Below are 19,824 nucleotides of genomic sequence, written 5' to 3' on the forward strand. Positions count from 1 at the left end.
CATGCTCGGTTGGCTTTGACTCTAACCTGACGTCATAATATCCTACCATTTACACCAAGACAGCAGTAAGAACTCTGGGACTCAAAACGATATTATGTCGGGGTGATCAAGGTGTCAAAAAAGTGATTTTAAAGTAAAAATAACACGGCATTGAGCTCATGATTTCTCTGTTGGTAGAGCACTCGCTTCATATGCAAATGGACCGAGATCGACCCAGGGTGAAATTGAGATTTGTTTTCTGACCCACTGTCCGCCCGACAATAATTTGGGTAGCCGAGTCGGTTAGATCTGGCGGAAAGTATTCTTGCGATAGACTAGCGTCCTATCCAAAGGGTAACACGCGATTGCTATTCGTTTTACGCAATAGAAACCGAACTGCTTCAAGAACTACTTCAATAACCAGGAATGTGAAATATTAGTTTTGTCACTTTAAATATTAATTCATTCTCCTAAACAAAACAAACAAGGTTAACACAAGTCCATTCTTTTCTTTTACCATAAACTCGATTAAATAGATATAAATAGATTATAAATATAAACGACATAATTGCGTTTTGAAGCGTAAGGCCACAAATGAGGCATATCGTTGTTCTGCTGTCTTAAAAGAATCGGTTGAATCCGTAATTATAACAAGATAATCAATTAGACATATTATGATTGAAAAACAATATGTGAGTCTCGCTGTTAAAGGGTTAATTTGGCTCTGATTGAATATATCATCACCAGATTGTTCGAATCTGTAAGATTTGAATAATTCTAATTATGGGAATGGCTTTAAATGACATTATTTCTATGATGTGGTCGTTATTCCTTGTTTGCCAAATAAATTGTCACCATTTGTTTTACTTTATTTTAATAGCTCTTTTTTATTATTAATATTCGACGCAAACAAGATGATTTGAGAAACTGGAATGTTATATATATCAAGTAAAAGATTGCATTGTTTAAAAGAATATAATATGAAAGGTGAGAGGTGGAGAGTGGTAAAAGAATTGAACATGAGAAACATAGTGGGAGAAGGAGATGTGAGAGAGTGGGAGGGAGGGAGAGAGAGAGAGAGAGAGAGAGAGAGAGAGAGAGAGAGAGAGAGAGAGAGAGAGAGAGAGTTATTCGTGTTATTGAAATTCACAATATAATGAAGACAAAACTTAAAATGGAAAGGGGGCTTTTTTAATGTAAAAGATATTCGTTTATATTATTATTTATTATGCTCGGCTGAATGGTTTACTGTGTTATAATTTGTCTGATATAATATAATGTCGTGTTGATAATTAAGTTCACATTTTATTTTGTGTTTCTAGTCACCGATACGTGTACAATGCGCTCAAAATTGTGTGTTAACAAAACTTAAATGTTTGTTTTTTTCTTTTTTACAATACTATTGTGTGTTGATAAAAGTGATGAGAAAATACGGCACTTCCAAACAAACTGTTTAAAAACCATGATTTCGATGAAAAAAAAATATGCATCACTCAAATGGACATTTAAATCTACAGCGGCCATACACGTCATTTGAATTTGACGAGCCTCGTGTGTTAGTTGTTGTTGTCGTCAATTCAGTGTTTATAGCGTTTGGATTCTCTTGTTAAGCACAGCATTAGTTACTAAACAAGTAAACTGGATTTTGAAAACGATAGTGATTTTTCACTTGATGCCACCTTAACTGCGGGATAGAATTTCAATTTAAGAAAAATCACAAAACTTCGCTAAGTCCCAGGTTTGAGAGTTGTTGCCAAGATGAGAGTCATTTAAATCGATCGATATTTGAAGGACGATTTTTCTGGCCATTTTTTTTAATACATATTTTTTCAGTGTACGACAGTTTCCTAGTAAAAAAAAAACATGACCGATATTTTACGGTCAGTCTTTTATCACTAATTATCTTGATTTAATGATCAAACCTATTTTTAAATAAATGCTAGTTTCATTTAATTTAGTTTCCCAAATTGTACAACACGTGGTTTTTATACCTGAATATGATAAAAGATAAAAAAGATTGAAAACTTGATTATGAGCACGAGTATAAAAATACGTTCAAGATTTTTATGACGTCAAGTCCACGAGAAGGGGACATTTTGGCATCTATTTGTGGTAAATGTCAACATTTCATTTGAAATTATTCATTAATGTTATGTATCTCTAAAAGAGCCGGGGGGAGAGGGTGGGTAAAAACAAAACACTATTTGGGTTCCGGGTTTAGCTCTCGCATCAGCACATGAAAAACGTACTTGACTCACATGTAAACTGACCTGGTTGACCTTACAGAGAGTTCCCAGGTTTACCTGACTTTAAAACATTCGGTAGCTAAGTCGAATGGTTCAACTTGCGGAAATCTCTCTCAAATAAGTTGCCATCCTGTTCAATGAATTTTCAGCAACTATCACAGTCAATTTCGCGCTAATATTTTTTTAAATCTCTGGCTCCGTGTTCTTAGTGTTTTCTTGGAAGAGTGTAAAAAGCCAGTTTAATAAACTGTAAACTACATGCAGCATTCTGAATACGGCGTTAAGGCTTTAAGGTATCTCAGACTACTTCTGTCAAAACCAGTGTATTTTACCCAATTACTGCTCTGCATATATTGAGGTGAGGAAGATGAATACGATGTTAGACGATGATAGAAGAAAAAAAAATAGGATCGGACAAAGTCCGTTTGTTAATGAGCTACACACTCAGTAAATCTGCCACATTTCGTCGAGAGTTGAAATTCCACTTCCGAATGGAATTGTCTACGAGTAATTTGATCAATTTAAGGACATTTGAAGACACCAAGTTATGATTCAGTTTGTTTTAAATGTACAAGATGTTAATTTTGTTTAAACGGTTTATCTTCTTTTTTTTTATCGAGTTGTTAATTATCAATACTTTAATTTGAACCCAAAATAGTAGCCATCGTGATTATTACAAGAATAATATTATGTATATCATTCATCATAATACAGATTGTATGAAATAATTCAAAGAATTGTGAGTGAATGATGATATCTCTGTATTCTTGGAATAACATGCAACTTGTCTCCTCGCGAATTGGTGATAAAATAAAATTCCATTTTACATCTCTCTTGGTGTTAATTTGCTTAACTATTGTGTTGTCAGAGATTGGTGGTGGTGGTGGTGATGATGATGATGATGATGATGATGATGATGATGATGATGATGATGGTGGTGGTGGTGGTGGTGGTGGTGGTGGTGGTGGTGGTGGTGGTGGTTGTGGTGATGGTGGTGGTGGTGGTGGTGGTGTTGGTGGTGGTGATGGTGTTGAGGGTACCGCTGGTGGTTATGATGGTGGTTATGCGGATGATGATGATGATGATGATGATGATGATGATGATGATGATGATGATGATGATGATGATGATGATGATGATGATGATGATAGATAATTATGATTGTGACGGTGGTGGTTGTGGTGATGGTGGTGGTGATTGACAATTGATTTATGACTAATGGATGACGTGGATGGGTAGAGAGATGTGAGGAGGAGGAGGAGGAGGGGAAGAGGAGGAGGTAGTGATGGAATTAAAGTAGTAGGAGGGAGATGAAGATGATGTGATGATGATGATGATGAGATGATGAGATGATAAATGATGATGATGATGATGATGATAATGATGATTAGGCTGAGGAAGAAGAAGAGGAGGAGGCCGAAGAGGAGGATGGGGAAAAGACATCGTGACTCCCCATGACATTTACATCGACAGATTAGGACTCAAACTCAAACGGACTCATTCGATCTCTAAGAAGAAGTCTCTCTCTCTCTCTCTCTCTCTCTCTCTCTCTCTCTCTCTCTCTCTCTCTCTCTCACACACACACACACACCGGTAGTCGTCGGCATCCTTTCGTCTCAAGAGACGATGGTTTGCGCCCTGTATGGCTTTAGTCTCATAAGTCTTGTTGAGAGCAACGACGGGTGTGACTCAGCAGACCAATCCTTGCATGGCAGTCTCTACCGCAGTTGTTGCACACGTAGTTTGACTGTGTGTTTGGTATTTGAATCTGCTGCCTCTCTTTCCACCTTGCTCTCCTCTCCTCAAACTTCTTCTTTCTCCTCTCCTCACCCCTCTTCGCTCCCTCTATCACCGCATATCTCCAGCCGCTGCGGTCGTCAGCAAGCGACTCCCAGGTGTTTGAGTCGATGCCTGTCAATTTCATGTCTCGTTTGCAGACATCATAGAAGCGCAGAGCTGGACGGCCAGTTGGTCGCCGTCAAGAAGCTAGTTCACCGTACATGATGTCTTTGGGTATGCGTCCATCGTCCATCCTGTGTTCGTGACCAAGCCATCGCAAACGTCGCTGGCAGAGCATGAGATGCATACTGAGGGAGTTCGCTCTTTCTAGCACTGCATTGTTAGTGAGTCTGTCCTGCACTGATGCCGAGAATTCGTCGTAGACAGCGAATGTGGAAGTTTTCCAGGCGGTTCTCCTGTCTGGCATATGTTGTCCAGGATTCACTGCCATACAGTAGGCTACTGAGTACACATGCCAGGTATACTCTGAGTTTGGTGTTCAAAGTGAGTTGGTTGTTGGTCCACACTCTCTTGCTCAGTTGTGCCATGACAGCGGCAGCTTTGGCGATGCGCTTTTCTAATTCTGCATCAAGTGAGAGGTTGCTGGTGATGGTTGTGCCCCGGTATGTGAAGTGATCAGTGACTTCTAGCTCCTCGTTGTCAATGTAAATTGCTGGTATAGAGGGGACATCCTGACACATTACATTTGTTTTCTTGATGCTGATCGTCAGCCCGGATTCCCTGCATGCGTGGGAAAACCTGTCCATCAGCCGCTGAAGGTCTTCCTCGGTATTCGCGCATAGAGCTGCAACATCTGCAAATAGCATTTCCCTTATGAGGACTGTGCGGACTTTGGTCTTTGCTCTCAGCCGTGCCAGATTGAACAGCTTCCCATCACTTCTGGTGTGTAAGTGGACTCCTTCTGGGGACTGTTTTGAATGCAAACTTCAGCAGTAAGGAGAAAAATATACCAAACAAAGTCGGTGCGAAGACACAGCCTTGTTTCACGCCGCTGCGCATGGGGAAGGGTTCAGAGGCTCCACCGTCGTAGCTGATGGTGCCCTTCATGTCGTCGTGGAAGGAGACAATGATGCTAAGCTGCTGAGGAGGACAGCCAATCTTCTTTAGAAGCTGGAAAAGGCCCTTCCTGCTAACAAGGTCAAATGCCTTTGTCAGGTCAATAAATGCAATGTAGAGGGGCATCTGCTGTTCTCTGCATTTCTCCTGAAGCTGACTACTGAGAAGATCATGTCCACTGTCGACCTCTTGGCTCTGAAGTCACACTGCGACTCTGGGTAAATACGTTCGGCGAGGACTTGCAGTCGAGCGAGGACAACGCGCGCAAAGACTTTACCCACAATGCTCAGTAGAGAGATTCCCCTATAGTTATTACAGTCACTACGGTCTCCCTTGTTTTTGTAGAGAGTGATAATCTTGGCGTCCCGCATATCCTGGGGTACCTTGCCTTCTCTCCAGCAAAGACACAGGAACTTATGTAGTGGTTCCAAGAGCGCTGGCTTTCCACATTTGATTATTTCGGGTGCTCTGACACATCGATTGCTTTGCTGAGCTCCTCCATAATTTGTTCTGCGTCTAGTTCTTCCAGTACTGGCAGTTCTTCAATTGCGTCTAACGCTTTTTGGGTGACACAATTTTCTCTGGCGTAGAGTTCCAAGTAGTGCTCTACCCATCTTTCCATCTGCTTGTCCTTGTCTGTGATGAATTCCCCTGTCTTTGATTTAATAGGCGCAGTTTTTTTTGTAGATTTGCCTGTCGCCTGTTTGATGCCCTCATACATGGCCCTTATGTTGCCACTGTCAGGCGCTTGCTGGATGTTGACCGACAACTGAAGCCAGTAGTCGTTGGCGCAACGTCGTGCTGTTTGCTGTGCTTTGCTGCGTGCAGCTCGCAACGCCTGCAGGTTCCTCTGACTTGGTTCATGTTTATAGCTGACAAGTGCGCTGCGCTTGGCATCAATGACTGGCTCCATCTCAGTAATACTGGCTTCAAACCAATCATTGTTCTTGCGCTCCTTGTTGCCGTATGTCAGAACTGCAGTGCTGTAAATGGCGTTTCTAAGAGAGTTCCAGCTGTCCTGTGCGTTTCCTTCTGCTTTTCTATGAGCTGTGTTGAGAGTCTTCTCAAGTTGCTCGTTGAACTCTGTATTCTTTTTTCCGGTAAGCCGTCTTGCTGATGTTGATCCTGGGCTGGCCCTTTCTCTTTGAGTGATGAAGTTTCTTTGGTGTCAGCTTCACCCTTGTGGCAACCAAGGAGTGATCAGTGTCGCAATCAGCGCTTTGATATGACCTGGTGTTGCAAACATTGTTTAGAGAATCACGCTTAGTGATGATCATGTCCAGCTGATGCCAGTGTTTTGACCTTGGATGTCTCCTTGACACCTTATGACATGCCTTGTTCTGAAAGTAGGTGTTCGTCACGCATAGTTTGCGATAGCAGCAGAGTTCAAGAAGTCTCTGACCATTCTCAGTCTCATTCATCTTTCTTATGCCGTGGTGCCCCAAAACGGTTGGCCATGATTCTTTGTCGGCACCAACTCGCGCGTTGAAGTCGCCAAGAAGGCAGATGTGCTCCACTTCTGGGATATTGCTGACAATGGCGTCTAATGACTCATAGAATTGGTCCTTTACTTCAACCGAAGCTTGCAGTGTTGGGGCGTAGACGCAAACAAGGTTCACTGAGCCCTGCATGGATTACAGGCGCAGCTTTAAAATTCTCTCTGTGCCGTCTGTTGGCGGTTCGATCATAGGAAGCAATGTATGGCGCACTGCAAATCCAACACCGTGCTCCCTCATGTCTTCTGTGCCTTTTCCTTGCCAGAAGACTGTACAGTGTTCCTCCTTCAGGGATCCCCTCTCTCGGAGTCGCGTTTCCTGCAAGGCTGCTATGTCGATGTTCAGTCTGTTCAGTTCACGATCAATTACTGCTGTTTTTCGAGCATCGTCCATGGCCTGAAGGCCATCTGTCAGTCCTGAGGCATAGTTCTTACATTCCAGCTTGCTAATCGAAGAGCTGGGGGCTTCGTTTTCTTTTTCATTTGCTTGCCTGGTACACAGTTTAACGATCCACTTGTCAAGCTTGCAAGCTCTAAGCTCCAGGCACCCTCTGAAGCAGGCAGATCGTGGCGGGTCAACACCTTTCTGGTTGGGGGCTGCCCAGCTTGGGGCGGGCGGTAGCTGACCAGTAGGATTACGATGATCCCTCCCATCGTCGAAGACAACCCGTAGCGTTCAACTCTACGCTAACCGAGCAAGGACTTATCACTCGTAGACTGCTGTCTTCCGTGTTGTTACTCTTCACCGGTGAAGGTGAGACTGGATTGTCCTCTCCAGGGCGCGGCCTGGGCAAAGTAATGTGGAGATCCTGGGCTGCCCAGTAACCAGAGCCTCCCTCTCTTCCTCCCTGGTGTGGTCCAAAGGATCGCACAGCGATACGTTTGGCATCAGTTTTGATGCAGATTTCTGTTAGGTTTACTCCTTAGCCTTTCCTCCTCCCGAAGGTATCCACAAGGCAGTGGAGCCATACATGAATGACTGGGGAAAGTATGAATTATAGGGATAGATTAAGAAAAGTAAGAACATACAGAAGACACCACACTACAGAATGAGTGTGAGGTGGGTGGGTGAGGAGCAGAGCGTGTACCACTCACCGGTGGGTTCTGTCTCCTGCACCTTAAGTGGAAGGGGTCCCACCTACTCCCTAACCCGGTTATACCTCCGGGGACGGTCGCGCCCATAACAAACTCAGTAGAAACAGGGAACACCACGGGAAGGTGCTGTTATGGACACAATAATGCATGAGAGGCCATATGCAATAATCTCTGTCAGAAAGGATTACGCGGCGATCACTGCACCTGGAAATGAGAGTTGTTGGGTTCGAAATGCACATCAATTTCCTTTCAGCAAGCGGGACGTCCGGCCCAGACCTTGCAGCTCCCTACACACACACCACAGCACACATAAACACTCATTTACACATGCGCGCACACATATACACACACAGATACTGGGTGAGGTTCCCGACCCCCCATAGTGGGCAGGGGGGTACTTGTTCTGTCTTCTATTCCCCTGTATCTGTTTTCCAATTGCTTTCTGTCTTTGTCTTGGAATGAGATTACTTAGTTTCGTCCTGACCCTGCCGCAGTAATTGGCTGGGAGGGAAACAGTCGAATGTATAATTATAGTTTTGGTGGATGATTCTTTTCCTTGTAAATCATCTCTCTGTTATGTACTTTTATTTTTATTTTTTTAAACATATGATTTATAAACATTTGAGAGTATTCCTCTTAGTCTAAATCTGTTCCCTATTTGAACCATTCCCCTTTGTCTTACCTCTTCCTCAAGTCCTTTTAATTGTACATCGAGAATGTCTTTTCTATCCAATTTTCTTCCTTTATTGGCGCTGATATGACCTAAATGTGTTGCAAGGGTCGTAAAACCCTTTTAAAAAAAACAAACAAAAAACAAAAACAAAAACAAAAAAAAAAAAAAACACAGGCACACATACATGCGCAACAAACCTACACCCGGAAACAATATTAGCGCCAACTGAAGACATCTGCATTCCTCCCGGACACTACTATACAGAATACATCCCTGAAGAAGCCATCAAAATACCAACGGATAGATGAAACAACTATGTAGGAGGAGATAATCAAATGAGGTGAGGATTATGACCACCACATCACTATCCCTACCGCCTCTACAACCACCACCACATCACCATCCCTACCACCCATACTACAACCATCACCGTCCCTACTACCACTACTACTACAATAACCACTACCACATCACCATCCCTACCACCAATACTACACAATCACCACATCACCATCCCTACCACTACTACAACAACCACCACATCACCATACCTACCACCTCTTCTACTACAATAACCACTACCACATCACCTTCCCTACCACCAATACTACACAATCACCACATCACCATCCCTACCACTACTACAACAACCGCCACATCACCATACCTACCACCTCTTCTACTACCATAACCACTACTAAATCACCATCCCTACCACCCCTTCTACTACAACATCAACAACCACCACCATATCCCCATACCTACCACCACTACTATTACAACCACCACATCTCCATTCCTTCCACCACTACTATGCAGATCACCAAAGTGCTAATAGGTTCTGAAAACCTTTAAATGCTTTATGTAACTTTTATGCATAGATACAATTATCAATTATTGTATAAACAGCATTCAATGTCAATTGATAATATTGAGTATTCCAAATTGTCACAGTTCTTAGAATTAGGTTATTTTTCCTTATAGAGAGATAAGTATTAGCATTTAATTTTCACATTAATTATCAATCCGTATTCGTAAAACGTTTGCATTTAAAATTGATAAACAGGGACATGGTCATTTAGGTCTATGTTGATAACCAATCTTTTGAACGGACTTATTACAATCTCCTCTCCGTGCCATGGAGCAAATCTCGAGACATGCGAGAATTCGTTTCATTCCTTGGCAACCCGGGCATTGCTTTGCTTGTATCAAATTTGTTATCATTCCCACCTACAGAAAAGAACTTACGCATCCCACCTGATCAAAATGACTTCTTACAGGGTAAATATATATGGTATAATGAGTTTTATTTGATTGTTAATTGATTATGATCTAGATATCTCTGGATAATAGGATTGCTACGCCTTTTGCTGTGGAAAACTTATTTTCGATAATCGGATCCCGTTTGAGTCCAAGTCCAAGAAGAAGAGGAAAGACAAGAGATGGTTTTCCACTTAGATACAGCATTAGATTTTCGTTACATCTCGTCGTGTAGATAAATTTAAAACAAATATATTTGATAAGTGAAAATAATACCCTTTCAAAAAATTACAATAAGTAAAGTTTGTTGGGAGGCCTTCCGAAAGCTCCTACTCCTACACTACATTCTACATCCCCAGTATTCTTGTTTTTTATAAGGAACTGTGTTTTCAGTCCACCAGTGGATTCAGTCCACCGGAAATAAAAGAGGGGGGGGGAACTTATTTTTAAAAAGTCTCCCCCCTACTAGAACATTATTTTAAAAAAGTCCCCCCTCCCAAACCCCCTGCTAGATAGAACAAGAATACTGGGGATGTAGGAGCTTTCGGAAGGCCTCCCCATTTAACTCGGTTGTTGAGGTGGTCTTCGAGTCAGCCAGTTTACTTGGCTCAATCGTTCTTAGGTAGTTAAACTAGTAAGAAATGTGTAATTGAAAGAACCACCACTGCCTAAAGAGGATAGGCCCACATGTAAATAAAATTAAAAGTCTCTCTCTCTCTCTCTCTCTCTCTCTCTCTCTCTCTCTCTCTCTCTCTCTCTCCTCTCTCTCTCTCTCTCTCTCTCTCTCTCACACACACACACACACACACACACACACACATACACAGATTTTGAATCTAAAGGTTCATAATAATAATTTTTTTTTTTTTATTATTTTGGCAACGACTTGGAATCATTTTACTGATCTCACTTATTACTGTGTGTGAATTAAGATTTATTTTTTAATGTATGTGTTTGTTCTTTACAGATTTTCTTCTTATAATACTTAAGTAATACTAACTTACTGAATTAAAGGAAGAATTAATTTTTGACCAAATGAAAATCATAAAATAAATTTCTGTTACAGGCAGCTGACTCTAAAAGGGAAGAATTCAGAAGATATCTTGAAAAGGCTGGAGTTCTTGATACTCTCACCAAAGGTATAAAGATATATAATGTATTTGCAACGTAATCCTTTATATCAACTCATTTTGCCGTCAGTGTAGCTGAAAATGTAAATCATTATAATAACAAAACTTTTTCAGAAATCCAACCAAGACAAATGTCAATATGCAAATAATTATTGAACTTGTTCAACGTTAGATTAGAGTATACCTAAATAATTCTTAAGTTCCCTTATTTTGAAGTTTTTTGTTATTTTTGACAGAACTTAGATTCTTAAACAGTAGAACCTCTCTATTCGGGAAATGTCTGTCATTGCCAAAATCGCCCCAATGTGCCAGGCAGGTGAAGATTTCAGTTTTTTTTTCCAAGCCTTGGAGTATTAAAGCCCTCCTGTCACGTCAAGGCAATCTCAATAGATGTGTAGCTATGAAATGATTTTTTTTCTTTCATGGCATACATCATGATTTGTGATGTTGTCATTAATCATTAGAATGGACTACCTCTGTGAAAAACTTCATTTGGAAAGATTTTATGTTAAAGAGTATTTCATTAATCGAAGTTTTATTATTTGTTGAAACATATTTATTTTCCCTCACTTTTTCCCCAGTTTTGGTCGTCCTCTATGAAGAGCCTGAGAAACCAAACAATGCTTTAGAGTATCCTTTTTTGATCAAAAGAAACTACAGACACAATCTTCTTTTATACTTTAATCTCTTTTCAAATTTCAGTTTTTGAAAAGTTTAGTCATATAACTGATGGAAAATTAAATTATACTAAACTTGCTCATGTATATAATGTTGAAATCAAAATATATTTTATAACCAGTAAAGATATTCTGTTAATGTATGATTCGAACACAATTGGCCTTCAAGATTCAATCTTTGAAAGTTCAAGCTATTTTTAGATTACAATCATTCTCATACATGTTCCCTCGAGAACTACAGAGTATGCCAAGCAAAATTTGCAAACAATTTTAGGTCTCATTTCAAAAATAGGAAATCTATTCAATAAATAAGGTCATGATAGCTCAGTTTGTACAGCTTTTACTCCACACACACATATGAACTGTTAATGATAATAATTATATAATGAATTTATATAGCGCCTAGTTCCAATTAAGATTGCTCACTGGCACTTTACATCAACACATTGTGTATAGACCCGTAAATTCTCAGTCAATTAACTGAAATCAGTCACTTTGTCAAATTAAAAAATTTTAGAAAAGCAAAGAAAGAAAGAAAGAATTCACACATTGTAGTGGAATGACCGTAAAGTAATTAGGAGTGTTCCACAGCGCTACGCATACCTCATGGGGACCGTTTATATTAACGATGGATATATTGCCAAGGCTAAGCAACGCTTTTTAGAATTGGCGTGTCTGAACACATCCCAGTGAATTTTCACACAGCCTTCGTTAAATTATTTTTTCACTTTCGTGGTCCAACGGTAGCCAATTTTAACTGAGCCCCCCCGAGGGATAAATTTCACTGTTTCATCTAAGCCAAAATTGACCACATTTACATGATGGGTCGTGAAAGTATGAAAAAGTAAAATGCGAAACCGGAAGTGCGTTATGTAGACACTTTCAAATCAAAAGTTAGGATAGATTGCTACAAGCATATTTCGATTGCCTCACATTGTAAACAAACTGGCTGAGAGGGAAACAGTCAAATGTATAGTTAGTTTTGGGAGATGATATTTTTTTCCTTGTAAATCATCTTTCTGTTATGCACCATATTATGTTTTGTATACATATTATATATGATTTGTAAACATTTGAGTGTGTTCCTCTTAGTAGGGACCTGTGCTTGTGTCTGAATGAGACTTTTAGGTGATTTCAAACTAAGTACTTTGATAATGTGCTTTTGTAATCCACATCTGTTTCCTATTTGAACCAATTCCCCTTTTGTCTTCTCTTCTTGGGGGCTTTAATTGTAATTCTAGAACTTTTTACTTTCCCATTTTCTTCCTTTTTACTGGTGCAGATATGACCTTAATGTGTTGCAAGCGCCGTAAAACCATTAAAGACAAAGACCTTTTATGTTTTCATTAAAAAAATATTACGTTTCCATTTACATTGAACTTGGGGGAGTAAATACAGGGCAGCATGCAAGAAGTCAACACGCTTCAAGACATCTCTGGCTCAGTCAACAAATATCTCTTTTTTCCTTCATTATTATTGTTAATAAATTAAGATGAAGTCAACAGCTCGAGGTCACTTCCTCTTATAGTCAGCTCTGCTCGGTGGACTGACATTGAAAAAGTGGAAGAAGTGAGTAATTGGGTAGAGTTGGTGATGGGTGCCTGTGTAAGCACTCCACCTAATGATTAATTTCTCACTGCACAACCTACTCACATTATACTCACACAAGATGATCATGATCACTGGCTATGATAAACGTCAACATTGATGACAGATACAATGGTTTTAAAATCTAAAATCTAAAGCAAATTCTATTAATTAGACTATTAGTGTGATATTATAAATTAAGTCTATGGTCAAGGCTGGCTTGTGGATCAAATTTGCAAGACAAGCCTCATTATTTACTCAACACATGGGGATTATGCTCTGAACCAGTACCATACAATTCACACAAAATGGCAATCACTGTTTAGAATAGACCTCCACTCTTACTTTATGTTATGTTCATTTCTCTGCTATTTGGTTAAGTGTTTCAAAAGTAGTTACCTACTTCAAACAATAGGATGAATTGTCATAAACAAGTGAAGCACCCACATACTTCCCTTCGTCCGCAAAAAAAATAGAATGTAAATGGTAAAAAAAAAACAGAATAAAAAGATTTTCTCATCTGCTTTTGATATCCCTGACATCTCAGTGATAATTAGACTCATTCCCTTGCTGTTACTTTCGTCATTTAGGCTGAAATATTCTGTCCTAGGTGAGGAACAAAGCAACTTAAAACAGAACTAAATATTCCTTTTTATCTGGTATATTCACCTTAGTTTGTACAATGACGATGTCAAACTCAAAATAATGAGATTGAGATGGGAAAACTTGAAGTTGAAGGCAACAAATTTTATGGTCTCATAGTGTCGGCACTGCATAGTTTTATGATTAGAGATTGTTACTGCAGGAAGAAGACATAGACTACAGATATGAGGAAGATAATAGATACCTACTGATCCAGCACGCTAGGCTGTCATTCCTTTATTTATTACCATTAAGAGTTCTTTTTTTCTTTTTTTTTCACATTTACTATCACTATATTTTACCTTAACCGATTCTGCAGCTTTTTGAGACAGCATCTTAATGTTTCTGGTCCAGAGGCAGCTGATGTTGAGGCTCTTAAATTAGAAGTTACAGAACTACAACAGAAATGTGAACAGCTTCAAGACGAAAATAATGAATTAAAAGCACAAGTAAGATCAGATTTTTTTTTTTTTGTACTTGATAGAGCGGTAATTGGGGGTCCTGATAGTTCAGTTGGTAGAGCACTGACTTCACAATCAAAAAGACTTAGATCTATCCCGGGTGCAGTCGAGATTTTTCCTGACCCCCAGCAGTGATTGGGTTGCTTGGTCCATTAGATCTTGTGGAAAGTACTTTGCGATAGACTAGCATCCTATCAAAAGGGTAGCAAGCGTTTGCTATTGTCCGTTTCATGCTGTAGAAACCGGAATAAACTCCTGCTCCATGGGCCTAATGGCTCTGAAGGACCACTTTTTTAAAAAGAACAGTAAGTGATATGACTCACTCTTGTCGAAAATTCCTAGGTCTGAGTTACAAACATATGAATAATAAGAGAATTTATCATTTGAAAGAAAACAACAACAAAAACTCAGTCTCACTATTTAACAAAGATTTATACTAATAAGGGATGAGTATGATTATTAGTCCCCATGGATCAACCATTACCAAGGACAAACCCCTTGATAACACATGGGGCAATAGTTGGAGCCCATACCTCGAAATGGACGTGATAACAAAGTTGGAAAAAGTACAATGCAGAGGTTTTTATTTTATTATGGGAAACTATAGAAATAGATTGTCTGAAATGTTGAAGTAACAATAACAAGGCCTTTCAACTCTTTATCTTAAATAACAATGGTAAACAACTCAAGCAAACTGTCATCAATAAGATAGTTCCAGACCGAATTCCATCAATTTCAACATAAGAATAAGAATACTGGGGGTTTTTTTTCGTAACCATCAAGTATCCAAGATATTAGACCAACATCATTTTATCATGCAAAGTCTCGATACCTTCACCACCAATATTTCAATTTGATTCAAAACACACCAGTTTGCCATGATAATCAATTTAATAGAGGAGGAGTTTGTTTGTCTCAAAAAGGGTGTTTGTTAAGACCAAATCAGAAAAAAAGCAACATTTGTTAAGACCAAATCAGAAAAAAAAGCAACACACCTCTACATATATACACTCTCTCACACACACACACACACACACACACTCTCTCTCTCTCTCTCTCTCTCTCTCTCTCTCTCTCTCTCTCTCTCCCCCTCTCTCTCTCTCTCCTCTCTCTCTCCTCTCTCCTCTCTCTCTCTCCTCTCTCTCTCTCTCTCCTCTCTCTCTCTCTCTCTCCCTCTCTCTTTCTCTCTCTGTGTGTGTGTGTGTGTGTGTGTGTGTGTGTGGCATACACATACACATTTTCACCTATAATGTTTTTACTATAACGCCAATGTAAGATTACATATTTCCTATTCTCGTTTCCCTGAAGAAGGTCATTGGCCGAAACGTCGTTTACTTTGTTTTAAATATTTTATGTGTAATTTTTATTCCCTTTATTTTACTATACAAGGGGTCTTTTTTTAAATTTTATTACTGTAACCTTCCTTTTTATAAGAACAGTGTTTGTGTGGGTATTCTTGTGATGAATTAAAAAGTTCTGTGCTTAAGTAGGCAAACATTTTACCATGTAAATTCTATTATTCACAACCGATAAAAATGGGACTTATTACACTATTATTTTGTTGTTGTTAATTTTTATTTTGTTTTGTTTTTATTTTATCTTTTTTTAATTTTTTTGTGTGTTTTGTTTGGGGGGGGGGGGGGTCTTCCTACTTTTGTTTGCAAGACAAACAGTTTGGATATAAAAGTAAGTAATAGAAACAGTTCTCCACTTAAACTTTAAGTTAAAGCAATTTTCTCACGCAATTGGATTCAATAGTATGATGTCACGTCGCCCAGCAACGGCGAGTAGCTTGGTTCTAAACATAGAAAATCGGCACTTTTATTCTTCATGCTGGCTAGAACTTTTCATGTCATATGATCAGAATGTATAAAAATTCAAAACATTATCATATTTATATTGTTTTTCTCCTCTGGCTACACTTTTATGCTCGTCGGAGAAATATTTCATAAGGGCGTCCGCCATTGTTCCAATAGTTTAGAGCCAGTTACTAAGTTACTATGCGTCATTTCGAGGGAAGTGACGTCAGACTGTTGAAGGCTATTACAATGACAGTCAAATGAAGAGAAACGCAATCAGACACACACACAATATATACACACAATTGTTATTCTGCCCCTTCACTCTTTCTTTATTTTATTTTTTTCACAGCTCCAACAACTAGAACCACCTGCAGAGCCAGAGACAACGGAGACCTGAATGTGACACATTGTCTAGTAGTTTTGTACATAGATTATTATTACTCACAGTCATATTTATTCGTGCCTTTTATTTTAGAGGTATGATCCATCTGTACCATAATTTTAATTGAACGTTGCTCGTTTTGTTTTTTAAACTGTTCGAAGTATAAATGAAAGTTTAATTCCATCAACATTTGATATGCATCTATTCTTTTATCTTGTCACTTTAAAGATCTGAAAAAGAGTGTAGGTAAAAGTGCCAGACAAAGCAGAAAGGCATATACAAGAAAAGAAAACCATCCCAAAAAATTAGTTAGCCTGCCTCGACTGATGATTGGTAATCAGGAGGTCTGAGGTTCGATCCTTAGTAGAGACGGGTTGATTTTTTTGGTTTTTGTATTTTTCTTTCTGCTTTGGCATTCTTTCATACACATTTTTTTTAAAGATCTTTGTTTGACACCAGTGCCTTGTCACTTTGATCATGCAAGGATTAGTAGGAGTAGGAGTGATGTGTAATATTTTACAAAAACGAAACGTTCACATTGCTAGCACTTCAATTTTACCTTCAACTTCAAAAGTACAGTTTTATGGTTTACGGCAATGTGTTATGAAGAAAAGTAAAGCATTTTATCAGTTCCTCTACTTAAAATAATATAAAATCATTCTCCAAATGAGTGTAAGGATTTTGTAGAACGATATTTGTTTTACACTTCTTATGCAGTCTTTTTTTTTTTTTTCTGAGTCTCAATTTGGTTGTGACAGTTGTGTACTTGCTGAAATCTGAATTTTGTTTTGTATATCTGGAATAAACTCAGAAAAAAATACTAAAGATCATGTGTTCAATTTGTTATTTAAAATTTAAACAGACTTACTACCCAAACACAGATAATATAGAGTGGAACCCATGTATATCGAGTCCCGATATAACGGTTTGGTTTTGTTTTTTTTAATCTCCCTTTCTTCTCCTTCTTTGCCTTTAGTAAACTTTACCGGTTATAACAGGGACTTTTAAGACCCTAATCGTTTATATATAATAAAGGGCACCGAAACCTAGTCAATAATCTCCAAATAAACAAATGCATTAGCCACCATTACGCTCAGGTATGCCTTCAGCAAGGCCTAGTTCGTGAATACTTTGTGTGTGTGTGTGTGTGTGTGTGTGAATAGGCTAATTAATACTCAGTACAACACCATTTTCAGTACATATAACACGGGCCTTGCTGCAAACAGACAGTGCGTAACACAAAACACACACAACGGTCAGCTTGAAAGAGAGAGAGAGGATGCAGTCATACAGTGCAGACAAAAACGAACATCAATAAAAAGTATAAGAATAAAAAGTTGCATTTAAGTGGCCATAGAGGGGTAGTATCTTTTGGTTTGAGGGGTGGGGGCATAACCAGAGACCAAAAAGTTCCCACTTGTGCCTCTATTTCATTTTTTTTTTAAATGTTTGTGCGTGTGTTTGTTTTTTTTAATACAAAAACAAACAAACAAGGCGAGAAATGTGTCAATGTCAACCTCCCCTATTTTGGTGCAATTTTACACCAAGCACACACAAATGACGGGGATTTTATGCTGGTCTCACCATCACTGTTACTGTTATACTTACTGAGGTTCCACTATACTGTAAGTTAAATCTGAATCCAATTAGATTCTGTTCGTTTCTTCATGAGCATATGTAGACTTGCCAATTGTCCAGGGAAGTTGGCAATGTCGGAAATAACGGAGGACTACTGCTGTGCACAAAATGATTATTCAACTATTTCTATGTGATTATTATTTTACTACTACAACTGCCACCACATCATCGTCCCTACCACCACAACAATTAAAACCACTACCACATCATCATCCCTATTACCAACACCACTTACTAATACAACCACCACCACATCATTATTCCCATCATCACTACTACAACTACCACCACACCAACATACCAACCACCACCACATCATAGCTTTGAAAATCTCGTATTGCTACGCAATGGAAGAAAGAGTGCGTTATAATTCACCATTAAACGATTTTATGAAGTTAAATGGTAAAGTAATTATTAAGCTATTGCTAAAAGTAGGTAGTAATACGCCCTCCCTTTTTACTATTATTATTATTCCCTCCCATCATTCTGATATATATATAGTATTCAGTCCACAAATAGTTTTTTTTAAATGACCGGTTTTCCCGCGCTAGAGCCTGATCTCATCTCGTATTACTGTAACTACTTAATTTCAGAAAGCTTCATAATTACCATTAAACTTCATAAAACCGTCCGTTTAATGGTGAAATACATCTTACTGATGAATACAAATGAAAAAGAACGCGCTTCCAACATTATTTTGATTGCAAAATAGCTTGTGTCTATACCAAAGATGACAATAATTTATGTAGACTGGTCAAAAGTAGAAATTCATAATTTATGATAGTGTTTCCTATAGTACATGTGTTCAACAATAACAACAACAAAAAAGAAATCCTGGTCACATCTATAACATTCTGATAAGAGGATGATGAAAAAGGAAATGGAACGTCTACGGAAAGATTTCGTGGCATCACTCTAAATGAAATGTGTAACTGGTTGGGTATCATGGCCTCACATAGTGGGCAGGGTGGCACTGGCACTTACTGTGTCTTCTATCCCTTATATCTGTTTTCCAATTAGCTTTCTGTCTTTGTCGTGGAATGAGATTACTAACTTTTGCCTTGGCCCTGACTGTAGTGCTTGGCTGGGAGGGAATCTGAATCAGTCAAATGCATAGTTAGGGAGCGTTCACATATTACGTCATCAGCTAGGGGGGGAGGGGGGGTCTACCAAATGTTGACATGCGTTGACATGGGGGAGGGGGGGGGGGGTCAGACCCAAGATGATGTCATCAAAACATAGGCAAATTAAGCCTATTTCAAAGTTTGTTCCTTTCAAAACAGCTAAAGATAAATTGCTATGATGAGTATTGCCCATCTCTCAAGAAACAAGATGGGAAAGGGGTATCACTTCTCAAAAGGCGAACTTGCCCTAAATGTTCATTGTATCACTCCTCGACCACAGCAATGAAAGACCATTCACGAAAATGCGGCATACAAGAAGAACAGCAAATGGGAGAAAATGATGACGATGAAGATGAAATTGATGATACTATTTATAGTACATTGCCAGAGGCCCAAGGCAGAAACATTTTTGAATCAATTAATTTTATGTTTGGAAATTGAAACAGAAATTCATTCCACTAAAAGACTAATATGCTATAAAATAATTTGCCTCCTATACTATTTTAAATTACACTTTCTGAATTTTTTTAAATAGCACCTGCACCAAGTAGCCTAATTTAAATAATGTTTGTTAGATTTTATCTTTGCAAATTTAAATTTTATGTCCCCATTGTATCGTAAAACATAAATTATAAACAGTTTCTGAAATTAATAAAATGTCTGAATGTGTTTTATCAAACGTTGATAATCAATGTTTATGGTTTGAAAAACGAATAATAAATATTGTGAAATTAAAATTATCTTTTAGTTTTTATTAAATTAGATGACGTCATCATC

At 38.7% G+C, this 19,824-nt stretch overlaps 1 protein-coding gene across 1 annotated transcript; it reads left to right on the forward strand.

Moving 5' to 3' along the window:
- Positions 1 to 9,493: 9,493 nt before the first annotated feature.
- LOC144968436 (c-Myc-binding protein-like) lies at positions 9,494 to 17,110 on the forward strand. The gene is made up of 5 exons (XM_078906808.1): positions 9,494 to 9,625; positions 10,671 to 10,743; positions 11,316 to 11,364; positions 13,960 to 14,089; positions 16,253 to 17,110. The coding sequence occupies exons 1-5, from the start codon at positions 9,611 to 9,613 to the stop codon at positions 16,298 to 16,300; spliced, it is 315 nt and encodes a 104-aa protein (XP_078762934.1). The 5' UTR covers positions 9,494 to 9,610; the 3' UTR covers positions 16,301 to 17,110.
- Positions 17,111 to 19,824: the final 2,714 nt, after the last annotated feature.

The sequence above is a fragment of the Berghia stephanieae genome, chromosome 3, assembly GCF_034508935.2.
Source record: "Berghia stephanieae isolate SIO BIC M18660-M18661 chromosome 3, UCSD_Bste_1.3, whole genome shotgun sequence".
NCBI classification, from domain to species: domain Eukaryota; kingdom Metazoa; phylum Mollusca; class Gastropoda; order Nudibranchia; family Aeolidiidae; genus Berghia; species Berghia stephanieae.